The sequence below is a fragment of the Podarcis gaigeae genome, assembly GCF_964106915.1.
Source record: "Podarcis gaigeae genome assembly, chromosome: 2".
NCBI lineage: Eukaryota > Metazoa > Chordata > Lepidosauria > Squamata > Lacertidae > Podarcis > Podarcis gaigeae.
Window position 1 is genome coordinate 5,638,564 of NC_139679.1, and position 16,506 is coordinate 5,655,069.

At 47.5% G+C, this 16,506-nt stretch overlaps 1 protein-coding gene and 1 long non-coding RNA gene across 3 annotated transcripts in view; one reads left to right on the forward strand and one right to left on the reverse strand.

The window, feature by feature from the left end:
* Nucleotides 1-15,941, forward strand: part of LOC310840242 — a 34,387-nt gene extending 18,446 nt beyond the window's left edge. The window contains exon 3 of the long non-coding RNA XR_014561862.1: nt 15,501-15,941. This is a non-coding gene — a long non-coding RNA (uncharacterized lncRNA). The remainder of the gene's footprint in view (nt 1-15,500) is intronic.
* Nucleotides 351-14,811, reverse strand: DRC2 (dynein regulatory complex subunit 2). 2 transcript variants are annotated; one of them, XM_083729458.1, is made up of 10 exons: nt 14,691-14,811; nt 12,928-13,052; nt 11,922-12,061; nt 9,578-9,745; nt 8,940-9,109; nt 8,686-8,824; nt 6,445-6,642; nt 4,889-5,107; nt 1,407-1,559; nt 351-778 (listed from the first exon to the last, which is right to left on the reverse strand). In XM_083729458.1, exons 3-10 carry the CDS (start codon nt 12,051-12,053, stop codon nt 485-487), a joined length of 1,473 nt encoding a protein of 490 aa, XP_083585584.1. In that variant the 5' UTR covers nt 12,054-12,061; nt 12,928-13,052; nt 14,691-14,811; the 3' UTR covers nt 351-484. The 2 variants fall into 2 exon arrangements, with proteins under 2 accessions (XP_083585584.1, XP_083585585.1); XM_083729459.1 differs by having other exon boundaries at nt 11,922-12,110; nt 12,261-13,052; nt 14,691-14,730.
* Nucleotides 15,942-16,506: the final 565 nt, after the last annotated feature.

Consider the following 16,506-nt stretch of genomic DNA (forward strand, 5'->3'; position numbering starts at 1 on the left):
ACTAATTACATCTTCCTTGGAGGCCCTGGGAATTGTAGCCCTGCAAAGTGAAGGACTTTTTGCAGCACACATGATAGATCTGATCTCCCAGCATTTGGCAGGGGTATTAAGTCAGCTAAACCCTACCTCTGAACTTTAGGATGGAGAATTAAATAAAAAGCTAGCACTCTGGAAAGGAATCACACACAAAAGGTGGCACCTGCGCAAGTGCTTAGCCGCCTCCTTTGCAAACCTGTGCACAAGCCTATAAAAGAAACCACTGGCAGTAGACGCACCATAAATGAGAGTTCCCAATATACCAGCCTCGGGGGTACTTTGCTTGCAGAGGGAAGAAAAGGCTCTAGTACACATCAGCTCTGTTCAGCTGTTTAATGGCAGGTACTGGCCCTTCCCCAAAGGCCCCCCAACAGGCCTCACTCTTCTCTATGCCCAGTGGTCTGTTAACATGACAGAGGAGGATAGTTTGAAATCCCATGCCGCTGACTTAGAGGATTCGCTTGACCTCGAGTGCTGCCTCGACCACGTTATAGATCGGCTGCTTGGCAGGCTGGGACGAAGGTGGGGCGATATTTTGCTGGTTGACAATCATCAGCGGATTGATCTGGCTCAGAACCTCATCGTTCACCGAGATGCCATCCAGGTACTGCTTGAGCAGCTGCCTCAGCCTGAGGTTGTCTTGGAGCAGCGCTTGCTTAGTCCGCTCCAGCGAAAGCTGCTCCAGCCTCACCTTGTTGTATCTTTGCCAGAAGCGCTCCAGCCCCACGTAATCCTGCATCATCTGGAAAAGACAGACAGGCTTCTGGGTTGGTTCTAAGGGGTCTTTGGACAAGAATCCCTGCTTTGAGTCAGTGGCTGCACTGGGAGAAACAAACTGCTCTTGAGCAGCTGCTAAGTCGGAAAGTGCTGCTTGTGAATGTAGCAGCCAAAGGTCTTGTAGCAAAGATTATTTCCTATAGCTGTGTGGGCCTGGATAGAGAGGCAGGCAGAATGCATTCTGGGAAAGTACCAGAGGCAAAGGTTGAGCAAGTGTCATGGGGAAAACTTTGCACGGTGCTAAGTGCATCACTTGAAGTTGTATGGTGGTTCCCCTGCTGTGAAGAGCAGACATAGGGAGCCTGCTCAGGATTGGGGCTGCGACATGGGGGTTAACTCTGCCCCTGCCATGGTCTGAATGGAAACCCTTCCCCCGCCCCCCGCTGCTGTTGCTAGCCTTGCGGTGGGGGCTCCCATTGGTGCCAGGGCTGTATTTTCTCAATCTGACCAATCTTCTGGGAAAGAACAGCCCTGAATGCTAAACTGGAAACACAGAATAATCCTGACAATGAACCGAAAGAACTGTTTCCTCCTCTGCTGGTGAAGCAGGCACACATGCCCTCCTCCCCTTTCCACACACACAAGGAATTCACCTGGGCTAGTGGCTCTTCCGGTTTCTCCAGGACCACCTTATCCACAGTCTTCTGTTCTTCCCAGGTCAGGGAACTGGCATAAAATGGCAGCACTTTCTCCTCCTCCGACTCTAGCCTGCGGCACATCTCAGCCAGGCGCAGGATCAGCTCTGCCTATAGGGGACGGGGAACAATAATCAGACTCTGTTTTCCTCTATCTGGCACAGGATACACTTCCCAGGGTTGGGTCTTGCACTGGAGTGTCTGTATAGTTCTAAAGTGGGAGTTTTAGTTCTCTAGAGGGTTGGAATGCCTTCACAGGATTTTCAGCACTTTTACCAAACTACAATTCCCGGGATTTTTTAGAGCAGGGTGAGGAGCTTGTGCTCCTCCAGATGTTTGTTGCTGGATTCTAGCACCCAGAACTCCTAGCCTGGCCAGTGGTCAGGAGTGGTGGAATTGGTGGTTCTGACAACGGGAGGATCGTAAGTTCCTCAATCCTGCTTTAGGGAAAGCCATGGCAATTAAATGAGTATAAAGCCAATATAAGTTTGTAATGTAGGTTTAGTTCCCAACAGTCACATGAGAGAAACTCTGAACTGTACATCTCGGCTAAAAGAGCAGAATGCATGGAATCTGCTTTGCTCTCTGGGTGTTTTGAGTTTCCACTACTATGTCAGGGCACCTTCAAGCCATGCATGGCTCCTTTGGGAAGAAGAGGCTATACGGCTGTGTACACATTAATGGCTCAAAATGCAGCTAAATTGTTCTTTTTCTCAATCCAGATTGAAGCTGGTTTGAGGGGAAGCACATCAAAACACAGTATTTCGTAAGAAACAACCACATAGATATCAATTGTGGATAATGCCATGTGCACACTACTTCTCTAACCAGTGGTGGGAGCGCATTGGGTGCAGCGTGAACACAGCCTGTATCTCATTGCCACATTACAATCATCCCTGGGCTCCTGTATCTTTAAGAGTCACCACACATGATGCCCCCCCCATGCTGAAGTAATCTGTGTAAGAAGGGACATGTACACCACTTTGTGAGAAAACTGCACACACAACTGTCCTCTGAAAGCTGCTCAGCACCCCAGCTTCTAAGCGGATTACTGTGACAAAATGAGAGCCATGCACAATTTTCACACAAGAGTGCATATGGGTTCTCCGCACCATGAAGAGATTTAAGATTTGAAGTTATTTAAATGTACACTAAAAATATGTGACTGGGACGAACATATATGTGACAACATGTCTGTCACACAGGGACACTCAAAAGAGAGCCAGAATTGCGGACAGCTCCTTGGCAAGGGAAGATTATGTGACAAGATTTACAGGAACACGGTATAGTATGCAAAGCACTTGTTCTGTTATCGTGCAAGGAATTAGGTTTGCACAATGGAATCCCCACCCGGCATGCATGCCCTGCACCCTACCCAAATCTGCTCCAGAAGGTTGGGGAAAATCCCAAAACAGATTTAAGGGATGCACAGGGAGAGGAGAGGGAGGGGATGTTCCATTGTACAGCCAAAACTCCTTGTGCTGATCAAATGAGTGCTTTTGACGCTGCCCATAGTGTCTGGAAATAACATCATCCTTTCAAGGCAGAGGAGACAAGGAGTCTTGGGAAGGCTTGCATGCTCTCCTGCCATCTGAGGCTGGGAGGACCAGCATTATTTTTTTTTTAAGAACCTTTCTAAACCGATAGATAAATAGATAGATGATCTCAAGTGTACAAAAACTCAAGGACAAAAAACCCCCATTGATACAAACCAGGATCTGAAATTCAAAAATAAATCAGAGCATCATAGGATAGAAAAGTAAAGGGTCCAACTTTAATAATCAGGGTAAACTTGCACAAGAAAGCTATGCATTCAACAGGGGTGGTTGCTAAAAGGAACCACATGCTAAGAACCTCCATATAGGCCAGAAGCATAAGGAGTACCCTTCACTACTACTGCTGCTGCTTCTCTCTCTCACCATTTCTTATTCTCGCAGGAATTCCCAGCCATCTCTTCTGTTTGAACAATCCCAGCCACTGTTTGTTCCTTTCCTCAGTCAAGAACACCTTATCTTTGCCCCCAATAGACCTTGCAGCTCCCTCCCCCTCCCCCCCTGGAAGTGCTTTCTGTTCCAGCATGGCCAGGACTAAGAGAGGCAAGAGTCAAGCTCCGCTGCTCTCCAAGGTCATGTGGGAGCACTTGCACACAGAGTAGCCATTGCTTCTTAAAATACAGTGGTACCTCGGGTTAAGAACTTAATTCATTCCGGAGGTCTGTTCTTAACCTGAAACTGTTCTTAACCTGAGGCACCACTTTAGCTAATGGGGCCTCCTGCTGCCGCCGCACCGCCAGAGCATGATTTCTGTTCTCATCCTGATGCAAAGTTCTTAACCCGAGGTACTATTTCTGGGTTAGCGGAGTCTGTAACCTGAAGCGTCTGTAACCTGAAGCGTATGTAACCTGAGGTACCACTGTAGTTTAAAGAAAGGGGGGGGATAGGTGGGGTTTTTTTAACCCTATTATTTTCCACATTACCAGATCTCAGCTGCTCACGAGTGTGATATATCTCAATTGCAAGATGGGAAACAAAGGGCAATTCCTCTCAGCAAGGGAGGTAAAACCTGGCTGATTCCTCCCTGCCTTGGAAATGTCAGCAGTATAGGCATCTGTGTCCATTCAGGAGGCGGAAGCCCCCCACTGCCCAGAAAGCTAGTCTCCACTAAAACAGCGTTATTTGGAGCCAGCCAGGTGCTATTTTTATAGGCCAAAGCTGTGCTTGCACATAATCTGCAAGAACTCTCCTGGATCTGAGCTCCATTTGGGGGATCCCAAGGGCTACCAGAGATCACCAAAAGTTTGATTTATGCATGTTCTCTTCAGCCAGGGGTGAACAAAGGCGTCATGACACCCGGGGCGGCAAACCGCTATGTGCGCGCATGTACGGTGGCGCATGCATGTGCTGTATGTAACGGCGTTGCACATACGCTGTACATAGAGGTTTGCTGCCAGCAGCGCTCCAGCGCCGTACGGATGGCGCCAGGATCCTCTGCTCGCGGCTGCAAGATCCTCCATTTGCAACTGTAGTGGTGACGGAGGGATCCTACCACCATCCGTACAGCGCTGAAGTGGCGCCGGTGACAAACCACTATGTACAGCGCTTCTGCGGTGGCATTACGTACAGCGCATGCATGCGACGCTGCACATGCACTGTACATAGCGGTTTGCCACTGGCACCGGAATCCTCTGCTCACAGCTGCAGCCCCGAATGGAGGATCCTCCACATGTGGCTGCGGCAGCGCAATGGCTGTTCGCCCCGCCGCGAGCCCCCGTGGGGTGCCTTCTTGTCACCCCCCAGGTGTGGCACCCGGGGTACCATCCCCTCCCCGTTGCGATGCCACTGTCTTCAGCTACCTCCGTTCTCCCCATCCTATGTACTTTCTCAATTTGTGGGAGGAAGGAGCCTGAGACCATGACTACCCAGAAGTGCATACAGTTTTACCTTCTGCATAACACGTTCCAACACTTTGAGAGCCCCGCTGCTCTCCCTGGACAGCTTAGCCAGGTTGCTACGGGCCTTGGCTCTGGCCCGGTTCATCTCGCTCTTGAGCTTCTGCAGCTGCTTCAGCACCACCTCCTTCTCATCGCGGACTCGCCGGTTCTGCTCCTCGCTCTCCCGTGCATGAAGAGCGATCTTGTTCTTCAGGATGCCAATGAGGTCCTGGTGACAAGAGAGGGATCTAGTCAGCTGACAGGAGGTCTTCTGTAGCAACTATAAACTGAAACTCATGGCTGCAGGAAGAGGTGCGATTAGATGGCCATTTTGGTTTGCAGCTTTGGTGGTGTGAGATTTTACTGTTGTAGGGGGTTCAGAGTAATGACGGGATGAGGAACAACTGCAGATATTTATAAGGCATGGGAGATGGGGGGGCAAGTTTTCAGGAGGATCTGTTGCTCCACCCACCACTGATATGCATCACCAGATGTTTGCCCATGAATCTATTTTTCCCCAGGTTCTTCTGTTGGTGGGATGAGGGGGAGAAGGTAGATTTATGGAGAAGAGTGCTGGAGGCTGATGAATTTTTTATCTGTCCAGTCTTCCAATTCTGTCCACTGAACTTTGCAGGCCCAAATCAAATGTTCAGTGCTCCCTCCATCTGGCATGACCTCCAAAGCTACCACTGGAATGGCAGCCGGTCCAGGATCTACCCACATAGAGGGGATACAAAGGTAAAGGTAAAGGGCCCCTGACAGTTAAGTCCAGTCGCAGACGACTCTGGGGTTGCAGCACTCATCTCACTTTACAGGCTGAGGGAGCTGGCGTTTGTCCGCAGAGAGGTCCCCCCCCTCCCGGGTCATGTGGCCAGCATGACTAAGCCACTTCTGGTGCAACGGAAGACCAAAACCAGAGCAGCACAAGGAAACGCTGTTTACCTTCCCACTGGAGCAGTACCTATTTATCTATTTGCACTTTTGGGATGTGCTTTTGAACTGCTAGGTTGGCAGGAGCAGGGACCGAGCAACGGGAGCTCACCCCGTCGTGGGGATTCAAACAGCCGACCTTCTGATCGGCAAACCCAAGAGGCTCAGTGGCCACCTGCCACCCACGTCCCTTACATAGAGGGGATAGTTCATATAAATTAATAGTTCATACAGACACCCTGTTTCCTGCAATCAACAGCAACACTTCAAGACAAGGCCTGATAATCACCAATGCAGGTAAAGGCCCTGCAAAGGGTGTCTCCACCATGGGAACCCAACTAAGCTGTGAGCCAAGTGGCAACCTCACACACCCCTGGAGGTCACTGCAAGTGGACTGCCAATTGTAGAAACTGGGCCACCGGTTACCATAGGTATCTCTCTTGATGGTGAATTGCAAGGGGTGGGGGGATATAGGTCAACGAAGGTAACTTGGGGAGGCTGTTAATGCTACCATTTTGAAAGAACACCACTGCGTGGAAGGGACAGCACAGCAATATCTCAGCTGCAGGAGAAAGCAATGCCTGAATAAAGCCCAAATGTTTCCCTGGTCCGACCAGCCCAAGCAGGGCCACTCACCTGCATCTTCTGCAGTTTCCTCATCTGCATCTCAATCTCCTTGGTGCTCTTCTCATCTCTGCGTTTGAGGCCTTCAAAGGCAAACTTACGGTCTTCCGTTGCCTCTGTGTAAGTACGCAAGGCCTGCTGGAAGCGTTTCCACAGCTCCTCCACTTTACCCTCCAACTGCATGCGCAGGTAATGCTTCTCCTCCAAGTTCTGGGGTGGAAATGAACACAGATTAGTAGTCCTATTCTGGTCTGCTCTGGAGTTTTCCAGTCAACTGACTCATTTTGTTTTGTTTTTTATAATAGATATTTATTAGATTTTCCAATTTAGCAGAAAAAACAGAAATACAAAAGTACAAAAATACAAAAGTACATAATCAAAAAAGAAAAAACAAAACAAAACAAATATAATTTCCAAAGCTTATTTCTATTACCTTGTTTCTCGAACCTCCTCTCACCTCCCCCTTTTGTATTCGCATTCAAATCTTGATTCAGCAAATCCTTATATAACTTGTTTATAACTTATTTTAGCTTATTACTCCACTTTTACTTTACAGCTGGTAACCACTTAATTTCTGTCCAACAGCATTCTAACATTCATTAATTTCAACTGACTCATTTTGGACTAACCCTAGATCAGCCTGCCCGGGAACTCCTTTCCCAAGCAAAAGAACACCATACATTTAGAGCACATCTGATGCACACTGAAAGCTCATGACTTCCTCCAAAGAATCCTGGGAACTGTAGTTTGTTAAGGATGCTGTTAAGGAAATGTAGCTCTACAGGAGGAAACTACACTTTGGAAGATTCTTTGGAGGAAGTCATGAGCTTTAAATGTGGATTGGATGTGCTCTAAATGTATGGTGTGGAGGATCTGCCCTTTAAAAAATTGTTATTGTTTGTTATTATGCTATATATTTGTGTAATTTTAGATTATAAATTGCCCTGTCATATTTGGATGAAGGGTAGTACAGAAATTTAATATAAATAAATAAAAAGCCTTAGTATGCCCAACTGGTTTTCTTTGGGCGTTTTAAAATCATGAGTATGGGCTCCAGCAACAAGAAACCTTGTACCTGGAGAAACAATGAAAATAAGGAGGACCTGCACATAGTTTCAGCTACGGTCTTGTTTCCCCAATCACGAGAATCTCTCATATGGCTCTTCCTGGGATCTTACATGGAACTGGGTTTTACAGCATCAGCTCTGTGGGTTCTTTCTTCCTCCCCGCCCCAGTAATGTGTGGCATAACACTATGCATGAAAATGACACCACCCACCTGTGTATTCCCCCAGCCTGCAAGCCAATTATGTGGGGGTGAAGGGGCTACAAAATCAGGTCATGAGTTGATTCGCTACACATTACTGGGAAGAAGAGAGAAAGAAATATACAGCAGAGGTGGTTCCATGTTTCTTTCAGTGTCTAGTTCTGTCTGTAGACCAGTTCAGCCACTGACTACAGCTATATATGCAAGAAAACACAGGGATGGTAATGGGTGTATTTTGATTACATAAAATGTGTTTGAGCTGGGGCCCTTCATCATTAGCGGCAGCTACAAATCAATGGAGGGGAAATAAACCCAAACGAAGTATATGATGATAAGTGTTAACAGACAAAGAGTTGAAGGAATACACATAGGCTTCCAGTCAAATGAGGTGCCAATGCCTGATATTGGGTGCAGGATATATTTAGAACCTTTATAATTTCAAAGAAGTCCTGGCATGCCTAAAACTCCGTGGAACATCTCCATGTAGCTTCTACCCATCCCACATTCTTTCTTTGTTTTTTTAAAATTAATATTGGCACATAGCAGACGTATAAGAACACTGGAAGAGCCTGCTGGATCAAGCCAATGGTTCATTTAGTCCAGCATTCTGTTCTCACAGGGGCCAACCTGAGGCCTACAGGCAGCCTCAAAGCAGGACCTGAACATAACATTGTGATTCCCAGCAACCGGCATTCACAGATAAATCAGAGTAACTAATTAAAACTCACTTGGAATGGGCTAAAACAATTAAAAGGAAAAAAGGGGGAGCATCAGCACAGAGCTGATTATGAAATAATGAGGCCCCAACTTGCATATTAAATAACTTTTAAAAGACCTTTGGAAGGCAGGTTTCAGGGCTATGCCATTGCTAAAACGTGCATATATTTTTTCCTGAGGATATTGTCCGTTTCAAAATATGATAAATCCTCCCATTCGTTAGCAAACTTAGAAATTGCCGTAAGTTCCTCCCTGAGTTTTAACCCAGACCTTGTTCTTGACGTCATCTCTTGTACTCTGGAAGTCGAGCCTGGCCTCGTATTCACTGTCAGTAAAGTTTTGCTCCATAGCCAGCAGCACATCCTGCAGGTACCGGCTCTCTAGATTATGGTGGCCTATAATTATCTTCCTGGTGAAAATATGAAAAGCCGAGTGAGTTCTAAGAGTCCAACGAAACACAGTTTTCCACAGTTGCTGAGCCACCATCTTTCCCAGCCCCACCCCCCTCCCTTCTTCCCTTCTACCTCTCTGTGTCAAACTCCTTCTGCAGAGCTTGCAGCTCCGTTTGGTAATCCTCCTCTAAGTAGCCAATGCGGCAGCGCTGGAGTTCCAACAGCTGGTCTATGTTGTGCAAGTGGCTGCGCAAAGCATGCGCATATTGAGCTTCTGCCTCAGTGAGGTCCTTAGCGAGGGACTGGAGGGGACAGAGATGCATTAGACAACCACAGCAGGAGACCAATCTGTTTTAAAGAGCTAAAGAATTCCACACTAAGAATACTGAGAATGCTAAGACCTAAAATAATAAATTGTGGTATCTGAAATAACTTATATTAAGCTGGTAAACACACATAAAGCTTCTGAACTGAATCTGCTGTGGATTGGCCCTGGCATTCCACACTGCATTCTGTTCTTATACCACTGGGACCCACTGATAGCAATAATAAAGAACTTTTAAGAAGTCATTGCAGAATTGTACAAAGTGCAAACCACTTTTTCCCACAATACAGATGTGCCCTTTGTTATTCCCCTTTGCTCCTTATTGGCAAGTGTCGCAGAGCTGCAGTGAGTCTCAGAAGCTGCGTGACTTCCCTCTCCAATCTCTAAGAGAGCCATTAACAGTTTCACAGTCTCCTTCCAAGGGCTTTTCCCGGCCAGGGCTCACCTTAATGACATTGTCTTTGCAGTCCACCACACGTTCAAAGGTCTGGCTAAGAATCTCAATGTCCTTACGTAGCTCCCTGGCCTTGACCTCACGGAGCACTGTGCGCCACTGTAGGGTGATCTTGTGCAGGTTTAGTTCACTGTTGCGCTCCTCTTTGGCCAGTTTTTCCTGCATTGAGAGCCACAACTTTACCCAGGCAAGCCCAACACAGCCCAGACATCGCAAGATAAGGAACCAGACAAAGAATAGAGGTAGTAGGCAGTAAAATTTATTTCCTAAAACCATTGTGATCACAAAACTAGTGGCTGATCAATAAACACAAGATGCTGGACTACATGAGCCTTTGGTCTGATCAAAAGGAATTTTCTTATGTTCTTAGGATGGCAACCTTCTCCACAGGTCAGACACCACTTACACTGGTCACATATTAGCCCCAGTGTCAACTGAACACCCTGAGCATGTTCTGTGCTGATCAACTGCATTGAAATATCCTTTCAGACTGATGTGGGAGTGCCTTCAAATCAGGAAATACTTCTGTAATGGTTATAGGAGTTGCTCGTGTGTAAGTTGCCGCCACTCCTGGCTAGGTTACCTGGTTGAACCCTTTCTGTCTGGACAGCCCTTCACTTCGTGGCTGTTTCAGTCGCTAGCAGAATCCGTCAGTGGGCGTTTCTTGAACCTCTTCCAGCAAAGAAGCTCTTTGACGCCAAGTCTCCTCCTACTCTCCCTGCGCGGAAGTCTTCTGCGCAGAGAGGGTGTGGGCAGCGGAGTACCCGCGCTCTCCCCACTGGTCTCCGGGGAAGAGTCCTGGAGCCTTCTCTCCGATTCCCCCCATATGCCCCCCTTCACCCCTGGTGTTACGCTGATTTCCTTCCCCAGCAGATGGGCTGCCTCTCTCCCTGCTGGGACCCTCTCCGGCATCGCTCTGGAGCCTTGCCTCCGCCTCTGGCTCCGATGGCAGTTCCCTGACAACTTCCCAAATATAAAGCCCCTTAGGCCATGTCAATATGACAGACAGACTGGGGGACTTGTGAAACGTCTTCGGAGGTGTTCATGAAGACACTGTAGGACCAATTTAAATTTAGGGATTTGTATCACTGGGGTCTTCCAACTCTAGTGCCATGTTTACCTGAAACTATTCATTACATCACCCAATTCCAGTTTCATACTCAATATGCCACCAAGTCAACTGGTAAGAAAAGGAACTGAAAGCATTTTGGGCTAATTGGCAGAAACCTTTGGTCAGAACAAAAGAGATATGATAAGAACTAGAGTGACACACAATCTAAGCTTCTGGTACTAAATTTAAATTCACCCGTTGCCATGGCCCTCTATGGCACACATAGGGCCGATGCTCTCTCACTGGATTTCTGTGGCGAAAGTCGTATATCCCTGGCATCGGCTATTGTTGTAGCAGCAATCAGTTCAATTTAATATCAAAAGCGTCAGTAACGGCTGCACTGTAACTTTGCTCACTGGTCTGAATCTTCATGAGTTAAGAAGTCAGGTGACCATGAGAATCAGCCACAGCTCACTTTCTCCAATATAGGCTCCAAGGCCTTTCACTATTCTTCCATCTGAGTGACTTGTTGCCTGCCTACATCTATCTATTTACCCATCTGCTTGCCTTCTATGTCTTGCCTCTTACAGCACAACAGAAGTAAAGACCCCCAAAATGGTACAGAACAGTAATTACAGGAAAATCCCAAAGGTGTTGAGCTTGAAAGACTTCCTCAAAGTAGTTTTAAAATAAACTCCAACAATACAGGCAGTCATTTAATTAAACATCTATTTTGCTCTCAAAGAATACTCCTCTGGGGAAAAGCACTGAGCTCAAAATGTGTTGAGATTCTAGGATTTCCCAATTAAGTTTGTGTCCGGCCTTGCGCATCTGCCTCCAAACCACTAACCTAGTTTTGACCTTTTACCTTTCAGAGATTACATATAAACTCTCACTATAATCATGGTAGTTTCAAGCTCTTTCACCTCCTGACTGCATAAAATGCTGCGGTCAGAGAATACGATTTTAAAAGGCGAAAGATTTATATGATCTGAAGAGAAACCAGAGTATCAGAGAATACGATTTTAAAATGACTCTGTTTTCCATCCTGCGTTATCTTACAAGTGGCACGTTGCAGACTAAAAGATGTTCTTAGCCTCACTGCTGAGAACAGACTAAGATTATGTGATTCACCCTGTTCTCTCACATTTGGAAACAAGACCCCTGGAGCACTGTTCTGAATTGTGAGCAGGTCTGCTGACACTCCTCTCCCCACAACATGCCACATATCTTCATGCTTCCTTGTAGCACAAACCCCTTTATGTCCAGGCAAACAAATGGTACCTTTAGGAACTGGGCCAGCATGTCCTCCTTCTTCTTCATCATTTCTTCCTCAGCCAGCCGCTTCTGTTGCATCATAATCAGCCGTTCTTCATCAGTCAGGGCCGCCCGCTTGCGCCCTCTCTTCTTCGGCATGATTGCACCTATAATGGAGGAAAGTACAAAGTACAAACCTCCTTCTACCCCTTTGGTCTATGCCAGTGGTGTAGCGTGGGGGGTGCAGGGGGGCCGGCCGCACCGGGCGCAACATCTGGGGGTTAGGGTTAGGGGGCGCAAATCCACGGGTTAGGGGGCACAAATTACTTGCCTTGCCCCGGGTGCTGACAACCCACGCTACGCCACTGGTCTATGCTAAAGGGGGGCAGCTCTAATGGTCAGACCACTTCTGTACCTATACCTTTTTTGTCAGTATAGACCAGTGATGGCCAAATCTGGCCCTCCAGCTGTTTTAGGACTACAATTCCCACCATACCTGACCACTGATCCTGTTAGCTAGGGATGATGGGAGCTGCAGACCCAAAACAGCTGGAGGGCCAAGTTTGGCCATCACTGGTATAGACACACCAATATGGCTCTACTGTAGCCTCCTTTAACTTGTTGTCCATACCCATTCCTTCTTTATTATCCTGGCCTTGCCTTAAGGATCTCAGGATTATGAACATCAGAGATGGGAAACCTGTAGCCCTACAGATGTTGACTCCAACTCCCACCAGCCCCCACCATGATCAACGGCCAGGAATGATGGGAGTTGTAGTCCAACCTCATCTGGAGGGCCACAGATCCCCCATGCATAGTTTGCATGGTCCCTCCCCCTTTCATGCACATATAATCCTGTGACATTGATTAGGTTGAGAAATCATGGCGGGCCCAAAGCCCCCCAGGGAGCTTGATGGCTAAGTCCTATTTGAACCTGGCTCTCCTCAGATTAAGTCCACTAGCTCTCTCTTTCTTGCCTTTTATTTCCTTCCCTTCCCTCACCATTATTTTTATTGCAATTCTTAGAACTCACCTTGCCTGAAGCTTCAAATCTGGGTCAATCCACTGCCTCACAGGCTAGCTATGAAGGCTTTTCCACCAACACTATCAAAGGTTTGTGAGGGACACGTCTGATGAGACCAGAATTGCCAGGAATGCCTATTAGAGGAGAGAAAGCAAGCATATATGAGCCTAGAAATGGCAAATAACCAAACATCATTGTGGCCTGACTTGGTTGCCCTATGGGGAGGCCTCACTTCCTAAAAAATAGCGTTGCCACGTTGTTTATGGACAGATACTCTGTGCTTTCTTTAAAGCAGTGTGTAGAGGTCAGAAATCAACAAGTCATGTCTCCTGCTGTCACTGCTTTTTAATGCCAGGTAATGCTCCCATTTTAAATGGTTACCTGCCATGCATCTGTTCAAGGAGCAGAGCCTCTGTCCTTAAAGAAGTGGCAAATAAGTTGGAGATAATCCCTTTTTCTTTCTTGTTAGATGTGTTATCCTGCCTGTAAAGTATCCCTCCCTCCTGGGATCAGTTTTGCCATCTAACCCATGCTCACGAGACTATCTTCTGGTTTCTCCTATCAACAAAGCATACAAGAGACCTGTTTTCAGAAGCTCTTAAAGCACTAATTCCCAAATGGTTTGGCCTGACATAACTGCTAATGGCCACAAGAAATAAAATGCATAATTAAGGGCTCCTGCGAGCCCAAAGTACCAAGCAAAGATTGCTCACTGTACCCTCTGCATGATTCACTGCTCTGGTCTGTGGTATCTCTCCATCAGATGCCTTTGGATCACCAATCCAATTGGGCCTTAGGTCCAATTTCCCAGCCTCAGGGGAGAAGGAAGGAGGGCTGCATCTCTGCATGAGTCACTCCTCTGGGATCACCTGCTTCCAGGCACCTGAAGCTGAGGCAAAAACACAAAGCTCCCCTGAGCCTGGGTAATTCTCACTCTTACATAAATGGGGTGGAGGAAAAGGCTTTTTGGGTATACGGATGACGATGCATGATTTTATTTTTTATTTTATTTTTAAAAAGCCTGTCACATGGATCCAACAGAAATGCTTCATGTTGGATGCTCCCCCTTAGTTGTTGTTTAGTCATTTAGTCGTGTCCGACTCTTCGTGACCCCCTGGACCAGAGCATGCCAGGCACTCCTGTCTTCCACTGCCTCCCGCAGTTTGGTCAAACTCATGCTGGTCGCTTCCAGAGCACTGTCCAACCATCTCGTCCTCTGTCGTCCCCTTCTCCTTGTGCCCTCCATCTTTCCCAACATCAGGGTCTTTTCCAGGGAGTCTTCTCTTCTCATGAGGTGGCCAAAGTATTGGAGCCTCAGCTTCAGGATCTGTCCTTCCAGTGAGCACTCAGGGCTGATTTCCTTCAGAATGGAGAGGTTTGATCTTCTAGCAGTCCATGGGACTCTCAAGAGTCTCCTCCAGCACCAGAATTCAAAAGCATCAATTCTTTGGCGATCAGCCTTCTTTATGGTCCAGCTCTCACTTCCATACATCACTACTGGGAAAACCATGGTTTTGACTATACGGGCCTTTGTTGGCAAGGTGATGTCTCTGCTTTTGAAGATGCTGTCTAGGTTTGTCTCCCGCTTGCGCAGTCCTAATTTTGATACGGTGATGTGGCACCACCCCCTGAAAGGCAGGCAGGCAGGCAGGCACTTCGGATCTTGGATGCGGCGCAAAACATCTTCGCAGCCAGTCTCCTGTCGTGGTTAAACCTGCGCCCCCTCCCGCGCATCCCCCCCTCCGGCTTCGCTACCCCGCCGCCGCGCCTACCTCTCTGTTTCCCCCTCGTTGCTGCAGGCCGAGTCCCTCCGGTCTCCTAGCAACAGCCTCCCCGGCCAGAGCGAGGGCGGCGCAGCCGTGGAGGGCGGAGCCGGAGCGCCCTCCGGGCGGCCCGCTGGGCGAAGCGGCCTCCGAGGATCCTTCCGACGCGGCCAGCAGCGTCCGGAGACTTTTCAAGGGGCCCCGAGGGGCGGGCTGTCTCGTCCAACCCCGTGCCATGCAGGGATCTCGACGCAGGATCCCCAGTCCACTCTGAAACCATGCCAGACCCTGCTTTGCACTGCAAAGGTGCAGGCAGTTTTATTGCTGCACCTGCTGCTGCTGCTGCCGCTGCTGCTGGCATCCGTCTGTCTCGAGAGCAGCGCCGGATTTACGGATAAGCTAAACAGGCTATAGCACTCTCTTGGGACCCCCCCCCCATATACTTCTTCTTAATTGTATTTCACTATTACTATACTCAACCACTGCCACAATGTCCTTTCTTCTATCAGATCAAAATGAGCAGATGACAGCAAAGGTTGCTAGGTTCATAGCAGGGGCAATCAGAATAATGGCTACTAACTGACGGCTGATTCAGGACTTTAAATTGTGCTCTTATATCAAATTTCCTTTTCTGCATATACAGTACTGTAATGTTTTACTGTTGCTATGGCTATTGGCTAATGCGAATAAAGTTTTATCTTATCTATTAATATACTTCTTCTTAATTGTATTTCAGTTCAACAATTACTTTGATAAAATACGTATTTTGGTATGTGCAAATGGCTTGAGATACCTATTGTTGTTGTTGTTGTTGTTTAGTCATTTAGTTGTGTCCGACTCTTCGTGACCCCATGGACCAGAGCACGCCAGGCACTCCTGTCTTCCACTGCCTCCCACAGTTTGGTCAAACTCATGCTGGTAGCTTCGAGAACACTGTCCCACCATCTCGTCCTCTGTCGTCCCCTTCTCCTTGTGCCCTCCATCTTTCCCAACATCAGGGTCTTTTCCAGGGAGTCTTCTCTTCGCATGAGGTGGCCAAAGTATTGGAGCTTCAGCTTCACGATCTGTCCTTCCAGTGAGCACTCAGGGCTTGTTTCCTTAAGAATGGATCGGTTGGTTCTTCTTGCAGTCCATGGGACTCTCAAGAGTCTCCTCCAGCACCAGAATTCAAAAGCATCAATTCTTTGGCAATCAGCCTTCTTTATGGTCCAGCTCTCACTTCCATACATCACTACTGGGAAAACCATAGCTTTAACTATACAGACCTTTGTTGGCATAATAGATACCTGTTAGGTCCATAAATATAGCATATATTCAACCTCTAATTTTCCTCACAAGCTTGTTGTGAGGATAAAAATGCGAGGGGAGGAGGACTACGTTCGCCACTTTGAGCTCCCTAGAGGAAAGCTGGGGTAGAAACATAATAAATAAATAAAGGGTATGAGGATCCCTATTTAATTTGTCTGCTAGTTTTGAACAGGGGCTTGTTTTGCTGCAATTTTAATACTCAATTGTGAACTGCTCTGAGCTCCTGCTTTCGCTGCGCAGCGATCCCTCTTGCTGTTCAGGCTTCTGGGATTCAGAATATTTTTTGTTGTTGTTTTCCTCCTCCAAAAACTAGGTGCGCCTTATGGTCTGGTGCGTCTTATAAAGCGAAAAATACGGTATTTTCAAGAAATCAATAAAATGAGTGCTGCAGTCCACAAAGGGGAAAGACCTGGTTGAAAAGCTGCTGGTTGGTAGCAGGATTCAATTTTCAACCAGGTCTTTGCCCCTTTGTTATTAGCAGAGATGCTCTGCAGTCCAATTGCCCGTGGCTGTTACG

Bases quoted from the DNA above. Each gene is read 5' to 3' on its own strand.
- DRC2 (XM_083729458.1), bottom strand. From the start codon at position 12,053: ATGCCGAAGAAGAGAGGGCGCAAGCGGGCGGCCCTGACTGATGAAGAA. The intron at 9,746-11,921 runs GTACCATTTGTT...CTCTCAATGCAG, and splicing joins TGCTGGCCCAGTTCCTAAAG to GAAAAACTGGCCAAAGAGGA. The intron at 1,560-4,888 runs GTAAAACTGTAT...CGTCCCCTATAG, and splicing joins TGGAACGTGTTATGCAGAAG to GCAGAGCTGATCCTGCGCCT.